Source organism: Bos javanicus, chromosome 2, assembly GCF_032452875.1.
Source record: "Bos javanicus breed banteng chromosome 2, ARS-OSU_banteng_1.0, whole genome shotgun sequence".
Classification (NCBI taxonomy): Eukaryota; Metazoa; Chordata; class Mammalia; order Artiodactyla; family Bovidae; genus Bos; species Bos javanicus.
The window spans coordinates 38,987,963-39,003,945 of NC_083869.1; the positions used below are offsets into that span (position 1 = coordinate 38,987,963).

Consider the following 15,983-nt stretch of genomic DNA (forward strand, 5'->3'; position numbering starts at 1 on the left):
GACAGGGAAGCCTGGCATGCTGCGATTCATGGGGTCGCAAAGAGTCGGACGCAACCGTGCGACTGAACTGAACTGAACTGATACCCAAGTAGGGTACTTTTCTCAATGTTCACCTTACCTCTATCCCCTATCATTATTTTCAAATTCTTCTTAGTCTTGTGCACTTTCTCTTTCAGATGGGTGTAAGAATATGTGTCAAATTTTATAAACTAGCAAGCTAACAAAACCTATGTAGATTTTGAATTCAGTATATTGAATATTTTAGAAAATTTGAAGATAATAGACATCTTTACAAGAAGGACTTTCTCATACGGGAACATGGTATTTTTTTCCCTTACTCTTGACTTGATAATGTTTTTCATAAAATATTAAAAATGCTTGCTAAGTTCATTCCTGTTTTATGAAATTTTGGCTATTTTGTTAGTGTTCCTTTCCTCTGTTATTACAAGTTCATATCATCCCCTGCTGCTATATGAGAAATTTATTTCTCTTTATATACCCTTTGAATCTTACATTTAGGAAAATTATCTTACTAAGTCTGTTCTTCAGTGGATTGTCTTGGATATTCTAGTTATGCAGCCATGTCACAAGCAAATCTTATGGTTTAGTTTCTTTCTTTACAAATTCTATACCTCCTATTTGTGATATGAAGTACAGCAGTGATCATTGGTGAGGGTTATTGTCATCTCTTCTTTTCTTCTCACTGTATTAGAAATAATTTCAACACTTTGGTGGGTGTTCCTGACAGATACTTTTCATTATGTTAAGAAAGTTTTCCTTCTATTCCCAACTTACTTAGGATGTTTCAAAGCAAAGAAATCATACCAGTCTTGGTGTCTATTGCACTGAATTTTTTCTTTCATCCGGAGATTTAGTGATTTATGTTAATATTTTGTATCCTAATGTTGAAGTATCTTTATATTCCTGGGCTACATCCTACTGTGTTGAGAAGTATTATTTTTAATACAGTATTTGGCTCAATTTGATATTTTTATTAGGACATTTGTATCAGAATTAATAAGTGAGATTAGCTTAATTTTCTCTCTCCTTTCTTTTCCTCCTTCCTTCACTTATGCCTTCTATGTATAGTTTGTGTATGCATGCTAAGTCTCTTCAGTCGTGTCTGACTCTGTGATCCTATGAACTATAGCTGGCCAGTCTCCTCTGTCCATGGGATTCTCAGGCAGGATCAGATGAATTAGCTTTAGAGAATGCATCTTGTTTTATGCTCTTGGACAATTAATATAAGATTTGTATTTATCTTGAAAATTTAGTATAGCACTGGTAAAATAAACTGGATCTCATCTTAAGACTTTTGACTAGTTTGAATACTGTAAAAAATTCTGTCCACATCTTTCAGATCACTGTTTATAGAAAATTATAGAACTTTGGAATATGGGTTAATAGCACAAAATTTTCTGCCAGTTTAGTTTTTCGTCTTTGATGCTTTAGAACAATGTTGTTGAATTAATTTTGTTAAATATCTTCTCCTCTACCCTTTTATTTCTATTAACAAACATTTACTGAACACCTGGATATAGGTGTTCATATAGAACATGAAGTTAGAGGAAATTAGTGTAGAAACAGACTTGTGTACAATTAGCTTTATCAGTTCAGTTCAGTTCAGTCGCTCAGTTGTGTCTGACTCTGTGACCCCATGAACTGCAGCACACCAGGCCTCCCTGTCCATCACCAACTCCCGGAGTTCACTCAAACCCATGTCCTTTGAGTCAGTGATGCCATCCAGCCATCTCATCCTCTGTCATCCCCTTCTCCTCCTGCCCTCAATCTTTTCCAGCATCAGGGTCTTTTCCAATGAGTCAGCTCTTCGCATGAGGTGGCCAAAATATTGGAGTTTCAGCTTCAGCATCAACTCTTCCAATGAACACCCAGGACTGACCTCCTTTAGAATGGACTGGTTGGATCTCCTTGCAGTCCAAGGGACTCTCAAGAGTCTTCTCCAACACCACAGTTCAAAAGCATCAGTTCTTCTGTGCTCAGCTTTCTTTATAGTCCAACTCTTACATCCATACATGACCACTGGAAAAACCATAGCCTTGACTAGATGGACCTTTGTTGACAAAGTAATGTCTCTGCTTTTGAATATGCTATCTAGGTTGCTCATTACTTTCCTTTCCAGAAGTACGCATCTTTTAATTTCATGGCTGCAATCACCATCTGCAGTGATTTTGGAGCCCAGAAGAATAAAGTCAGCATTGACTTTATAAACTATTTCCACTGTTTCCCCATTGATTTGCCATGAAGGGATGGGACTGGATGCCATGGTCGTAGTTTTCTGAATGTTGAGCTTTAAGCCAACTTTTTTACTCTCCTCTTTCACTTTCATGAAGAAGCTCTTTAGTTCTTCTTCACTTTCTTCCATAAGGGTGGTGTCATCTGCATATCTGAGGTTATTGATATTTCTCCCAGCAATCTTGATTCCAGGTTGTGCTTCCTCCAGCCCAGCATTTCTCATGATGTACTCTGCATATAAGTTAAATTATCTTTATAATCTAACTGTAAAATGTTAAGTCTTAAAAGAATGATCTGAAAAAAGTGATATGAGAATGTTAGATATAGAACATGAGATGGTTAGAGGAAATTAGTGTAGAAACAGACTCGTGTACAATTAGCTTTATAATCTAACTGTAAAATATTAAATCTTAAAAGAATGATCTGAAAAAGTGATATGAGAATGAAGGCAGTCACTGTGTCTTGCCTTCTGTCGGCAGCACACAGTGTCACTCCAGGACCTTGCTTCAGAGGTGTAAGACCTGCCATCCATAAACTACTGATGTATCTTAAAAAGTATATGACATTTCAGAGATGAAGTTAGATAAGAACTTGGAATCTTTTATTTGTTTTATAGACAATGAGGTACTCCTGAATTTTTCTGAGTAGGTAGATAACTTGATCTGGTTTCATTTTATTTTGAAATAAAGGGGATGATGAAGGGGAAGATGGTTTCAGGGTATTATAATTATCTTAGTGGCAATTTTATAGAAAATGAAGTAAATAGTAGAAAATCTTTGTAAATCAAGATTTGAAGGTTGAAATCACATTTGTATGGAAACATTAGTTTTCCCCCACATTTATCACAAAGGATGCTTTTGATCAGGGTAGTTATTAAAATAAAAAATTTCTAACTGTGGTGCTGGAGAAGACTCTTGAGAGTCCCTTGGACAGCAAGGAGATCAAACCAGTCAATCTTAATGGAAATCAATCCTGAATATTTACTGGAAGGATTGATGCTGAAGCTGAAACTCCAATACTTTGGCCATCTGATATGAAGAGCCTACTCATTGGAAAAGACCCTGATACTGGGAAAGATTGAGGGCTGGAGGATAAGAGGGCAACAGAAGATGAGATAGTTGGATGGCATCATTGACTCCGTAGACATGAGTTTGAGCAAACTCAGGGAGATTGTGAAGGACAGGGAAGCCTGACATGCAGCAGTCCATGGGGTCACAAAGAATTCGACACAACTGAGAGACTGAAAAATGAAGTTATTGAAATATTTACTAATTAGTGTGATACATGTCCTGATAATCAGAACAGGGAACTGATCTATTTTGATCAAAATAGACAAAGTCATAAACATGTGAAAGGTTGTTGCTGAATCACGAAAAGACACCAGGATTCTTGGCCCCCGGAGGAGATGAATTCAATCCGGGGCCAGAGACGAGGCTTGATCGCTCAGAGCTTTTGTGTAATAAAGTTTTATTAAAGTATAAAGGAGATAGAGAAAGCTTCTGACATAGGCATCAGAAGAGGGCAGAAGGTACCCCTCTGCTAGTCTTCAGCTGGATGTTATATAGTCACTAGCAGTCTGTTAATGAAAGAAAGGAATGTCTTAAAATTCAGAATGGCACCAGGCCCCTCACCCATAAGATGCATTTTGGGATAATCTTGGCACCAAATGGTTTATCCTGGGCCATAAAATGATTAACTTGAATCTTGAAGAAGGGCAGACCACCATACAAATATTTTCATTTACATAGATTAGGGGAACAATATCTGAGTATAACATACTGGTTTGTCAAGTAGGTTCTGAGCCAAGAGGCGGAACCGACTTGAAGACAGAGTCTGGGGGTAAATGCATAGTACATTAGCATAGCTTAAGACAGACATTTCCATAAGAGAAATGCATTGGTTAACTTCAGGTGAAACCAGGTGTCATTATGGCAACACAGTATTTTAAGAGAAACCTCCTTTTAAATTTGTATAGAGAAGGAAAAAAATATTGCTAGTTTGTTTCCTCCTGCCGCTTAAGAGAGATAAAAATGTCTGACACTTGCAGTCTTATTTCCTCCATTTGGAGACCCCTGGCCTTCCTGCCTGTTACCCTCTCACATGTAATTAACAAGGGTGACCTTACTGGTATGTACTGGCTGAATGTCAAATTTGCCCTTGACTCTGATTTTACAGCCATGGATCTCATGATCTAAAATATTCTACTAGTTAAACACATTTCATAAATCTAGTAAAATTTTTATTTTCCAATTTCTGAATTTAATATATTTCTCTAGAATCTATTCTTTCAATAGATTTCTATAATTTATACTAGCTTAAGATTAGTATCACACAACTTGATTCAATTTTAACATCTGTCTGTAAAACCTGATTGTTGGTTGGCTTAGTGTCTTTATATCAGACAAACATGTCATTTATATTTGGTATCTTGAAATATTAAAATATTTACCTAATTTTATAAAATTCCCAGAAGACGGGTGGACTGCTGTCCTCAAGTAATAGTGTTAATTTACTTCATGTACCTTATAGTAACCTGGAGATACTTTAAAACTCAATCTCTCTCTCTTCTCTCTCTCTCTCTCTCACACACACACACACCCCATAAATGTCTTTATAACTGACGATATTCATTAGTTGCCAAAGTCTCTACCACTCCCTTTTGTATTACACATTTATATTATTTTATCCAACTGAACCTTGAAGGCATATGTGTTTGTCATCCCTGATTTAGATCTTTATAGGGCTTCCCTGGTGGCTCAGACCGTAAAGAATCGCCTGCATTGTGGGAGACTTGGGTTCGATTCCTGGATTAGGAAGATCCCCTGGAGAAGGGAATGGCTACCCACTCCAGTATTCTGACTTGGAAAATCCCCATGGACAGAAGAGCCTGGCAGGCTACAGTCCGTAGGGAAGCAAAGAGTCAGACATGACTGAATGACTTTCCTTCATTCATTCAGGTCTTTGGAGACATCATTTTGTTCGTGTCATTATCTAGTTCCAATCGTAATGAGTCATGCTGTGATAGGGTTTTAAAATTTTCTGAGGTGACTCCATCTCTTAAGCACCATTAACTCTGAAGATTTTATGATTTACATTCGGCAGATTTTGCTTGAGCTGAATTTGCTTTGACTTCCATTTTAAAGACTTTTGACTCTTTAATATTCTACTATTGAACTTCCCAATGATTTTGAAAATGACAATCCACTTTTTATACTATACAAAACTTCTCATTTTGATTTTATTTTGAATCTTCTATTTATGTCTCCTGCTCCTCCTCTGAAACTAATTTCCTTAAAACTGCATTTCTCCAACTTCCACCAATAAAAGCATCAGTGAAAGAGAGTAATTCACGTTGTTGCCCTTGGTGCATATGCATTGGCAGGGACCAAATGGAAATGTTCTTGTGCGTGTTTGGTTTGCCTGTTACTTTTATGCCCTCTCCATTCCTCCCTTGGACCACTTGCTGATGTTGTAACTAAGTCTAGTCTAAGACATGGCCAACTTTGTGCTCTAAATGTGCTTCCCCTCCCATTGCTTTTTGTAGACATGATGGATAATTTTAGTGAGGATGAACTAGTGGAAGTACAACCAGAGGAATGCTGAATGGTCACAGCCCAAGTGGCAGATATAATGTTTTTTCATGAACATTAATGAGCTAAGATGTACTTTGGCGAAAGTACATTACAAGGACTTCGTGAGAGGACATTGTGACTGGACCCTGTAGGTCTTGCTTATACCCATGAGAAATCAGTATCCGCACATCCTGACCTTTACACTACACTGGACCATGTTAAGTAGGAGAGTGGATGTCAAACTAATGGCAGAATTTGGGGAAATTTTTTTTTTCTTTTACAAAAAAGGTAGACGATGTTTTGAACACAACTTGCCATAGAACGTGAAAGCGTAAGAGTTCTGGCTGTTTGGAGAGAAAAAATATATAAATCTATTTATTTTAATGCTAAAAACTAGCCTTCTCTCAGGGGCCTAAAGAAAAAAACACTGAGAAATGGGAGTGAACTGCAAAATAGTGTTTGTGTAACAAGTAACCTCAAACCACAGAAGTCACATGGGCTCTTTCTGCTTTGCTACTTTTGATTACTTGTCAGAGGGTTATACTTTTAGCTTCCCCCACCCTGCAAGGCCACTCAACCATGTGCTAGCTGGAGTTATCTTTACTCACAATGTCTTTACAAAAGCTCAGGAAACAGAACAGCAATGGCAATTTCATGGAGTACTGCGCTGGTCCAGGGCATAGCTCTTACTCCACACTCACAGGCAGTTTCACCGTGGATGATGATAATAGAAGGCTTCAAATGCTGGCAGATACTGTGGCTACTTTGCCTCGGGGAAGAAAGCAGGTATGAGTGCTATTTTTTACCTTTTACAGTGTTCTTGTTCTCTTGAGAGCAGAGTGATATGTTTGTCTGACTGCATGTTAAAAATGTTATTTCAGATCCTTTGAAATTAGTGGCTCAGAGTATGGGTAAAGAGAGAGGCAAGGAGCCCAGAGAACTCACACTCTAGTCATTAAGTCTTAAGATTTAAGACCATAAGAAAACATTTTTAAGCAAAACCTGAAAGAAGATTATTTTCTCACTACAAGAGGTATTCTGATGAATTAAAAATCATTAAGCATATCAACTTGAAGATGGTGTGTATTGTAGGCACAACCAGTTTGAGAATTATTGTTCCTTTTTCTTGTATGTCTCCCATTGAGTCCTTCCCTCCCAGACTCTCTCCCAGTCTCTAATAGTCATGTCAATTCATAATCCAAGGCGAACACATTATTTTTTAGTGTAAGTTTTGTTGACAAAATTATCTTTAGTTCTGAGCACTGGCATGTACCTCACACTATTGGGAATTAAGACTTTTATTGGATAAATGAGTGCAAGATCTGCCACTTAGTAGCTGTGGAACCTTGAGTAAGTCATTTTCTTCTCTAAGATTCAGTTTGCTTTTTTTCTGAAATGAAGATAGTAATAGAACCATCCTGCGGAGCTCTTCTGTGGTGTAAGTGAAGAAATGCACAGTGTTTAACAGAATGACTGATATGTAGTATGTGCTAAATAACTCAGTAATTATGTTATTATTTTAATTGTGATTGCAAAGTATTTCCCTAGAGAGGAAAACTCATTTGGGAAAATCCATGTCCAACTGGATTTATTGCAAGTTTTTTTCAATTTCCAACTTGTAAAAAAGAATTAAACCAAAAAATCTCTTTAGATTTTGGTTAGTTAGCTTGCTATAATGCTCCACGTACACATCTGAATACAAAAATATTTAGAATTTTTTTAAAGCATGAAGTTTTCCCTTAAATCTTGCATGCACATTGTATGTTCCTCTTAAGCCTTCTAATTTCAGGATTACAGAGTTATAGCATAGTGGAAGAGTCATGATCTTTTTTCAGGGATGCACATAGCTGATTCTTTGGTATGTTTCAAAAGAGATAAGGGAATAATTTGTTCTGGTTTGGATGATTGATCTTTTTCAATTCCAAAGTGCCTTTATGACATTAAGTTTAATAAAAAACATTCCTATCGAGTTACTGTCTGAAAATAAAGCCCCTGTGGGAAGTACCAAAACCTTTATTCACTTTTCAGGTGTATAGCAGTGTTGGGTGTATAAAGATGAGAAGGAAAATTTCCTGGCCTTATAGGGTTTACGATTGAGTAGACAGAACAAGTAGGTGTTATACAATATAAAGTAACATACATGCTCTAACCCAAGTACATGTCTGAATACAACCTTCAAGGATAGATATACTGGATATTGATGGGTATTCCAGAGCAAAGGAATAATTAAAATGCTGAGGTACAGATCTTGGGGCCCTTAGGGCAGTTTAAGTGACAGTACATCACTGTGTTAGGTGGACCCGATAAGTGTCTGTGTGGGAGAGGAGGGGAGACTTCAGAGCTGGGCTGCTTTTCATAAGACTTGGACACTTACCCCGAGGAAGTAGTAATCTGACCAGCACACAGGGAACCAACTGAGCATGACTGAATACAAGGTTTTCAGTCTAAGGTTCAGTCCAGAACCTTACTGTGGAAACTTGCTTGTCGGTAAGTGGGTAGAGACTAGTGGTGCGGGAGCAATTTTTGCAGTAGTTGGAGAAAGAGGAACTGAAGGAATGGAGAAGAGACACAAAGACTTGGCTGTGAAAAGCAGTGAAGAAGAGGGAGCCACATTTGGTTTTAAGTCTGAGTAAAGAAAGCATGAACTGCAAAGAAGCAATCAGGGAGGTTATGGGAGAAGATGAGAACGATTTAGGTATATGAGATACAGATGTGGTGTGTGTGTGTGTGTGTAATCTGAATATCTATGTACACATACACACACACTTCCTCACCAATGATTTTATTTATATGTTCACATCTTTTGTAGGTCCTTTCTTCTCCCTTTCCTCTTATTCTTTCCTGCGGTGAGACTCCTCCTATTTAGATGGCTTTTTGTTACCATTGTGAAATTTACTTAAGGAAAATAAAAAGCAAAACAAAGCATTTGTATATGATATATTTAATTCTGTACAATTATCATCAATGAGACTTGATGCAAGTTTATTCCAACCGTTTAGAATTTTCCAAATGGATGTTCATTTCCTTTGGTCTTTAGAGAATAACTCTTCATTTGGCACTGACTGCACTGCAGGCAACGAGATCCCTGTGAAGCAATCCCACAGCAGGTGTTTTCTGCCCACTGTTATTTTCAACCCTTTCAGTGTTGACGTCAACAATTCATACTTCTTGTTATCGTTGGCTCTGGTTTCTGCAAAGCTGTATCTGGTTAGCCTGTAGTTTCAGATTAATCTTCAGAATCATTGGGGTGTTTGCACTCAACATTATTTAAAAATAGATTTCTCTGTGTTTATATTATCTCAATACCTGTATTTGTAGGAGGTGACATACTCCCAGTGCGGTCTCCTACTTTTGAACACAGTTTTAGGGAAAAAAAATCCCTGCAATGGAAAATGCTGTAGGAAGGAGATAGTATGAAGTAAGGTTATCCTGATGAATGTTGTGATACTAAGAGAGTAGCCATAGGCCTTACACCCATTTCCTCAAGGGCAGTAGGTCACCCTTGGAAAGCAGTTTTCACTGAATGTTATAGAGAAAAACTGACAAACAGAGGGGAAGACTGAATCTGCATTCGTGGAACCACAAACTGCTTCTCTTTGTTTGCTTTTCTTTGGTTATCAAATTATTACTAAATGGACAACTTCTGGAAGGGTGATTTCAGTTATAAGTCAGATATAGAATATTGTGCTGACTTTGTATGTATTTTTGAGATGGGTTCTGCCCTTCAGGAGCTTTTATTTTATTTCTGGCCACACACTCATCTGTCACCAAAATTCCTAAGTGTTCTTGATGACAACAAGATATTTTGATCATTTAATGAATACTTTTAGTAGAAAACTGTTAACTTCATTACAAAAGAATTTGATAAGTATTCTCTAATCCATATTGTAGTGCGCTTAGAGAATATATCCAAAAATTTTTCTTGAAAGAGATTCATGAGCCCACAATAAGATTTGCTTGAGAAGCTGCAAAGTTGTACAGTATTTACATTCCGCAAGAGCAGTTACAGTTAAGAAATTGAGTTCAGCTCCATTATTTTGTTAGTCTTAAAATATTTCTGCAGAGCCATGTTATTCTAAGCTTCCTGACTCGAAAAGGGGAAAAACCTGTATTCATGGAAGAATTGGGAGAATGAGGTAGGGTACTGGAAAGGGAGCAGAACACATAATTTGTGGACTTTTGAAACAAACAACAAAAATATCTCATCTGTGAATAGGTATCTGCCCCTTCCCCCACTCATGACACTTTCAGGAAATGAGTACACAGTGGGGAGAGGAAGTAGCAGGCTGTTACTTAGCAGCAGAAGTATCTACAGTATGAAACTACAAGCTCCTCTACAGGGCTGAATATCTGGCTCTGCTACAGAGTATTCCTATTTTTTGCAAACTGACTGTTGAAATATTTGGTATTTGTTTCCCACTAAAGAGGGACATTGTGAATCATCTCATAGCAGCAAAAACTACGTTACGTTTTTTGCTAAGCTTTTAAATCACCTGACTAAAAACCCAAGAGTTGGGATCCTCAGCCCAAACCCCAGGCATCTTTATATTAGAAGCTGAAAAAAAGTGAAAGCGTTAGTTGCTCAGTCATGTCCGACTATTTGTGACCCCATGGACTGTAGCCCACCAGGCTCCTCTGTCCATGAAATTCTCCAGGCAAGAATACTGGAGTGGGTAGCCATTCCCTTCTCCAGAGGATCTTCCCACCCCAGGGATCAGAAGCTAGCAAGGGGTTAAGGAGCTTTGTCTTCTCAGGAGACATAATTGAATGTGTAGTTTGCAGCCCTGCCAAATTGCTAAACCTAGATTTCTCATATTAGATAATGTGTAATAAAAGACAGCTGTTGCCAGCATATGCTGTTTGTTGCATACCAGTTCCTCATTCAAGAGTTTTGGTGTCATCCCTCCAGCCCCGAGAAAAGACTCCGGTTGGGAGGGCGGTCTAGGGAGCAGAGACTCCACTGGTCAGATTCTAAAAGAAGGCTGCTCACTCCAGGGAGAGGGCTGCAGACAAAACTTGTTCTAAAATGTAAAATCTTTGATAAGACTTCAGACATACTTCTTTTCACTTAGACAGATAGTTTGGTTGAACCCTAAGAACATTCTTTTGGTTGAACCCTAAGAACATTCCACATTGCCTGAGTCTGAGAGTTCAGATCAAAAACAAGTAGGTACTGTGTCTGGATGTGGCATGTGTCAGAGAATTTGATGGTTTTAATTTAAATGTTAGGTGCCTATGACAGGCTCATTGCTGATCCAGAGTGGAAACTAATTTATAATTTGATTTAGTTTGAGTTTTTTCTTTTTCTCACTGAACCCAAGTCAGTCCACAAGAACTGAGTTTCTGCTCTGCATCTCATGCTGTGCTAGGTAGAAATTTCCATTTTAATCTAATTAGCTAGAGTAGAAAGGTTAGCCCAAGAGAGGTGGGGAAATTTCCTTTTCTACAGAGGTCTTGGATTTGTCTTGTGGACTTAATTTTGTATTTGAATCTATCTAGAATGATTTTTTTGATTTAGAAGGCAGGTTAATGGAGGATGAGATGAAATCTTGAGATTCTCATCAATGCTATGATTATTTGCTTAGCAAAGGTGTATTTAAAATTGGTGAGGAAAAAGTCTCAAAACTTTAAGAATTCATTAATTCCTGCTAAATGAATGAAAATGAACTATTCATTCATTTAGCAGTTGTGTATTTAATGTTAAGTGCCTATGACAGGCTCACTGCTGATCCAGAGTGGGAACTAATTCATAATTTGATTTAGTCTGACTTTTTTCTTTGTTTCACTGATGACCCAAGTCAGTCCGCAAGAGCTGAGTATCTGCTCTGCATATCATATTATTTTAGGCAGATATTTCCATGTTAATCAGGTCAATTAGCTAGAGTTTGACTGACTTTGTTTTCTATTAGTTCTTTTGCTATGGTTCTTGCTGTTTTAGAATTAAGGTGGTTTTTTTTTTTTTTTAATCCTTGTTTGTTTTCTTCCATTTTAAATTTCATTTTATATTTTTAAAAGTCTACCCTTGAGCTTTTCCTATGAATATTTAATTTAATGGACAGAGTTGAAGACTCTTTTATAAAACTTTGCATCTCCCACTACCACTTACTTGATTGTATTGTTATCTAGTGGTTTACTTCTGTTTTTCTGTTTAGCTGTTTATATGGTTGCATTCTATTCCAAACCCTGTGCTAGGTGTTGGGGTAGAAATAAAATGAATACATCCCCTAAAAGGCCCAAAGGCTACAAGTAATTCTGAACAGAAGTGAGGTATTTAATCCCATCTGCCCTTCATATAAGTATACATATATGCTTCCACATATATAAATATGAGACATAATCTGATGAGTATTGATAGCAAGAATAATGTTTTTAAATATAAACACATTATGATTTACAGATAGCATGATATGACCTACCTAAGTACTTTACATCTGAAATAAGGATAAAAGCCAAGCAAATGGAGATAATGAAAATAAATTAAGAAAATATGAGTACAGTATAGTTGAGAGGTTGAGAATGCTTGAGCATATCAAGTTTATTGTTCTCTTCCACGAGAAGGCAGCCCACTGCATAGCTGAATGGTCCCCACCCTTGTTAATGGTACTTATCAGGACAAAATCAGGCTGAAACAGACCATACAAACTGTAATAGGCCTTCCACAGTTAGTCCTTATAAATTAAAAATAGATTGTTGTTCACTCGCTGTCGTGTCTGATTCTTTGTGACCCCATGGATGCAGCACGCCAGGCTTCCTGTCCTTCACTGTCTCCTGGAGTTTGCTCCGATTCATGTCCATTGAATCAGTGTTGCTATCTAACCGTATCATCCTCTGCTGCCCTCTTTTCCTTTCGCCTTCAATCTTTCCCACCACTAGGGTTTTTTTTTTAAGCAAATATAGAGAAATGTTTTTTTTTTTTCCCCCCGGTTCTGAGCCTTCTCTTGTTGTAGTCTTCAAGATGATATAAATGATTTCAGTCCAGAACTAATAAAAGAGGAAAGTATAATAAACTTATTATTATTGTAGGAAGATGTCAGTTTTTTCACGGGGTTAACAATACTGACCAGTGGCCAAATTCTGAACACTGAACCATTCAAGAAAATTTGTGAGAATGCTGGCATTTTATACTTGGTAATTCAAATTCCTTACAGTGATGTAGCTTCTCTAACAAATGCCTTAATGAAGATTTCATTTGTGCATTAATTTCTTCTGCACACTTTTCTCAATTTGGCTGTTAGCTTCTATTTTACCTTTATTTGTTTGGACTCCTGCATTATCTCCTGATATTTTCTGTAGTCACTGATATATAAGAAACATAATAGGTTGCCACTTAAATAAACACCTTGGACTAACCAGTAGCATGAACTTCTGTTTTGGAACCCTGGACCAACACTTGAGAAAGAGCTGATTAACATTTGTTAATGCCTAAGCAAAGAACCAACACAAAACACACAAAACTCACTATAATTACCTTAAAAAAAAGATGATACCTTTCAGCAACTTTTCCTTTATTTATAATGATAGACTGTATCCCGGAAGCTTATCTTTAAATGATCTCTTCCCAAAACATGCAGAGGAGTAAAGTGAAAGTGTTAGTTGCTCAGTCCTGTCTGACTCTTTGTGACCCCATGGACTATAGCCTGCCAGGCTCATCTGTCAATGGGATTCTCCAGGCAAGAATACCAGAGTGGGTAGCCATTCTCATCTCCAGGGGATCTTCCTGACCCAGGGATCAAACCCAGGTCTCCCACATTGCAGGCAGATTCTTTACTGTCTGAGCTACCAGGGAAGCAAAAGTTTATGCCATTTACAATGTTTATACCATTCTGAAGTTCCTTTCCTTTCTTGGATAGAAATCTTACTGTACTCTTTTAAAATGATTGCAAAAATAAATCATAATAATTGAGATTTTGAGTCCCTCATTTTACCCAAATTATGCTTCTAGTTATTAGATGATTTTATCCTTCTAAAAACAGTAACATATTGAACTATTACAATAAACAGTCATTTCATCAGCATCTCCCCAAACTATCAACTATTTGGTTTTATATGTCATTCTATGGGTGTTATTTTTCCTTTGGATTTCAGTGTGATTATAAACTGCTGCGGTTAAACTTTCAGAGGCTATTTTAGATACAGATTAGATATGAAGTTCTTTTTGGAAGCTTTGGAATTTTGCAGCATTACATTAACTCTTTTGCCATAGGGTGTTATTATCAAAGCCTGTTTTAATCTTTCAAATGGAATACCTGAATGGTTCCTTTCCCAGCTGTCCTTTGCTATCACTAGAGAATGGAAATTACTGCCTTTCTGTAACAATTTCCCAGGAGTGGGGCCAAAGAAGAGTCCTTTGTGATTTAGAACATTTTACAGTTGTGTCTTAAGGATCTTTCAATAACTGTGTACTTTTATTTTTCAGCTTGCTCTGACAAGGTCAAGTTCTGTAGGTGACTTTTCCTGGTCTCAAAGGTAAAGAATTTCATTTATTTTTTGGTGTCTCACCAAGATGTTTAGGAACACAGCTTTCCAGGATGTTGATATCTCACACACACACACACACACACACACACACACACACACAGTCATACATACTACAATTTATACAAACATCAGCTATTTTTTATTGACAGTTATTTTTAATGATAGATATGTGCCAAATGTGACACTTTATCTTCATTCCTAGCTTTTTTTTTTTTTTTTTACAGAAAGCTTGTTATTGTGGAAAAACAAGATAATGGAACATTTGGATTTGAAATTCAGGTGGGCAGTTTTCAAATTTTCCAGACTTTTAATTAAGAAAAGTGGCACCGGCAATGTCATGATATTTACAAAGAAAGAATGAAGTCAAGCTTAGGGATTGATAGAGGCTGTGACTTGTGTTCTATGTGTGGCTGTTTTTGGTAGTTTTTCGGTTTGTTGGGTACCATCAAGGAAAGAAAACATTCAAGCAGATAAAATAATCACCCTGAGATTTACTCAAATTCTTGTTTCTCTTTGCTTTATTATTCTTGTCGGTCTGAGACTGATCAGAAATTCTTGCTATCAGTCAGCTCATAAATAAGAGAATGACATACTCTTTATAAGTGAATCTTATATATTTGCATTAGTGATGGGTTTTGCCTAATAATTTCTTATAGTGTGCATCAGATTTTGCCTACACTTCAGTATTCAGAGATAGTTGAAGGAAATATATTTGTGTATATGGACTGTATTCATTTATAGTTACTATTACATTTGAAAATACTAAAGTTTTCATATTGGACTCTATGAGAAGTTTGTACTCTTTTCCTTAGTGATAATATTTTATAACTATTATTTGAAAATACTTAATATTTGGCTCTATGCATGTATTGCCTCATGCTGTAGGAAATTTTAAGTCTTTATGGATTTCTATTTAAAAGCCTAAGAATTTAATTTCTTATTTGCTGTCTGCTTTTTCACGGCTATATTTGTAAATATGATGCATTAGGTCAAACAAAGTCTTGTCTAATTAAGCACAACAGAGTAGTTTAAGTATTACTGTGTTCTTTTTCCAGTATACTTTTGTATTTCTTTTAGAAGCCGTCTGCATAATCATATCCTCATACAAAATATCAGTTTTTATATCTTAACTTTGGTGCTGGCTTCAGAAAACTTTTGTGACTAATTATCAGCACAACAATTGGAAACTCAGTGTGTTTTAAGATTAGGAACAAGAGGCTGCTCTGTAAGATGCATTTTAAGAATAAACAAAATGGAACTTTAGCTGCAATGAGCAGGGAGAAGGCTCTCAGAGAAAAGAAGAGACCTTCTCCTTTCTGAATTCTACTTTTGAATTTGGTGAAATCTCTTTCTTTCATTGGGCTTTAGAAGCATAGTACTTTCTCTTATTACTCATTCACATGAAACACTCCCTATTCTGTATTGTAGAGACACTGTGCTTTTTGTGACCACTTCTTTTCAAATGAGAATTATGCCCAAGGATGTGCAGTGATTGCTACTGAAAACAGGAGCAGAGACTACTCATTTATCCTTACTTAATGTGACCAAGGAGAATCTCTTCTCATCTTTCTATAGACATACCACTGCTTCTCCCACATTTCTCCTTCATACCATAAACACTACATGGAGCAAGAATCAAAACTTTCATTAGTAGACAGCAGGTTATAGCGGCCTGAACCT

General features: G+C 36.9%; 1 protein-coding gene across 2 annotated transcripts in view; it reads left to right on the forward strand.

Annotated features, from left to right (window-relative positions):
* The window catches only part of CYTIP (cytohesin 1 interacting protein), an 82,334-nt gene that overhangs the window by 45,759 nt on the left and 20,592 nt on the right, over window positions 1-15,983 (forward strand). Inside the window, exons 1-3 of one of the 2 annotated variants that reach the window (XM_061437502.1) lie at window positions 6,359-6,611; window positions 14,242-14,291; window positions 14,528-14,582. In XM_061437502.1, the coding sequence (XP_061293486.1) occupies window positions 6,435-6,611; window positions 14,242-14,291; window positions 14,528-14,582 (282 nt within the window). In that variant the 5' untranslated portion in view covers window positions 6,359-6,434. Of the gene's footprint in view, window positions 1-6,358; window positions 6,612-14,241; window positions 14,292-14,527; window positions 14,583-15,983 lie in introns of those variants that run through there. The other variant, XM_061437512.1, reaches the window with a different exon arrangement.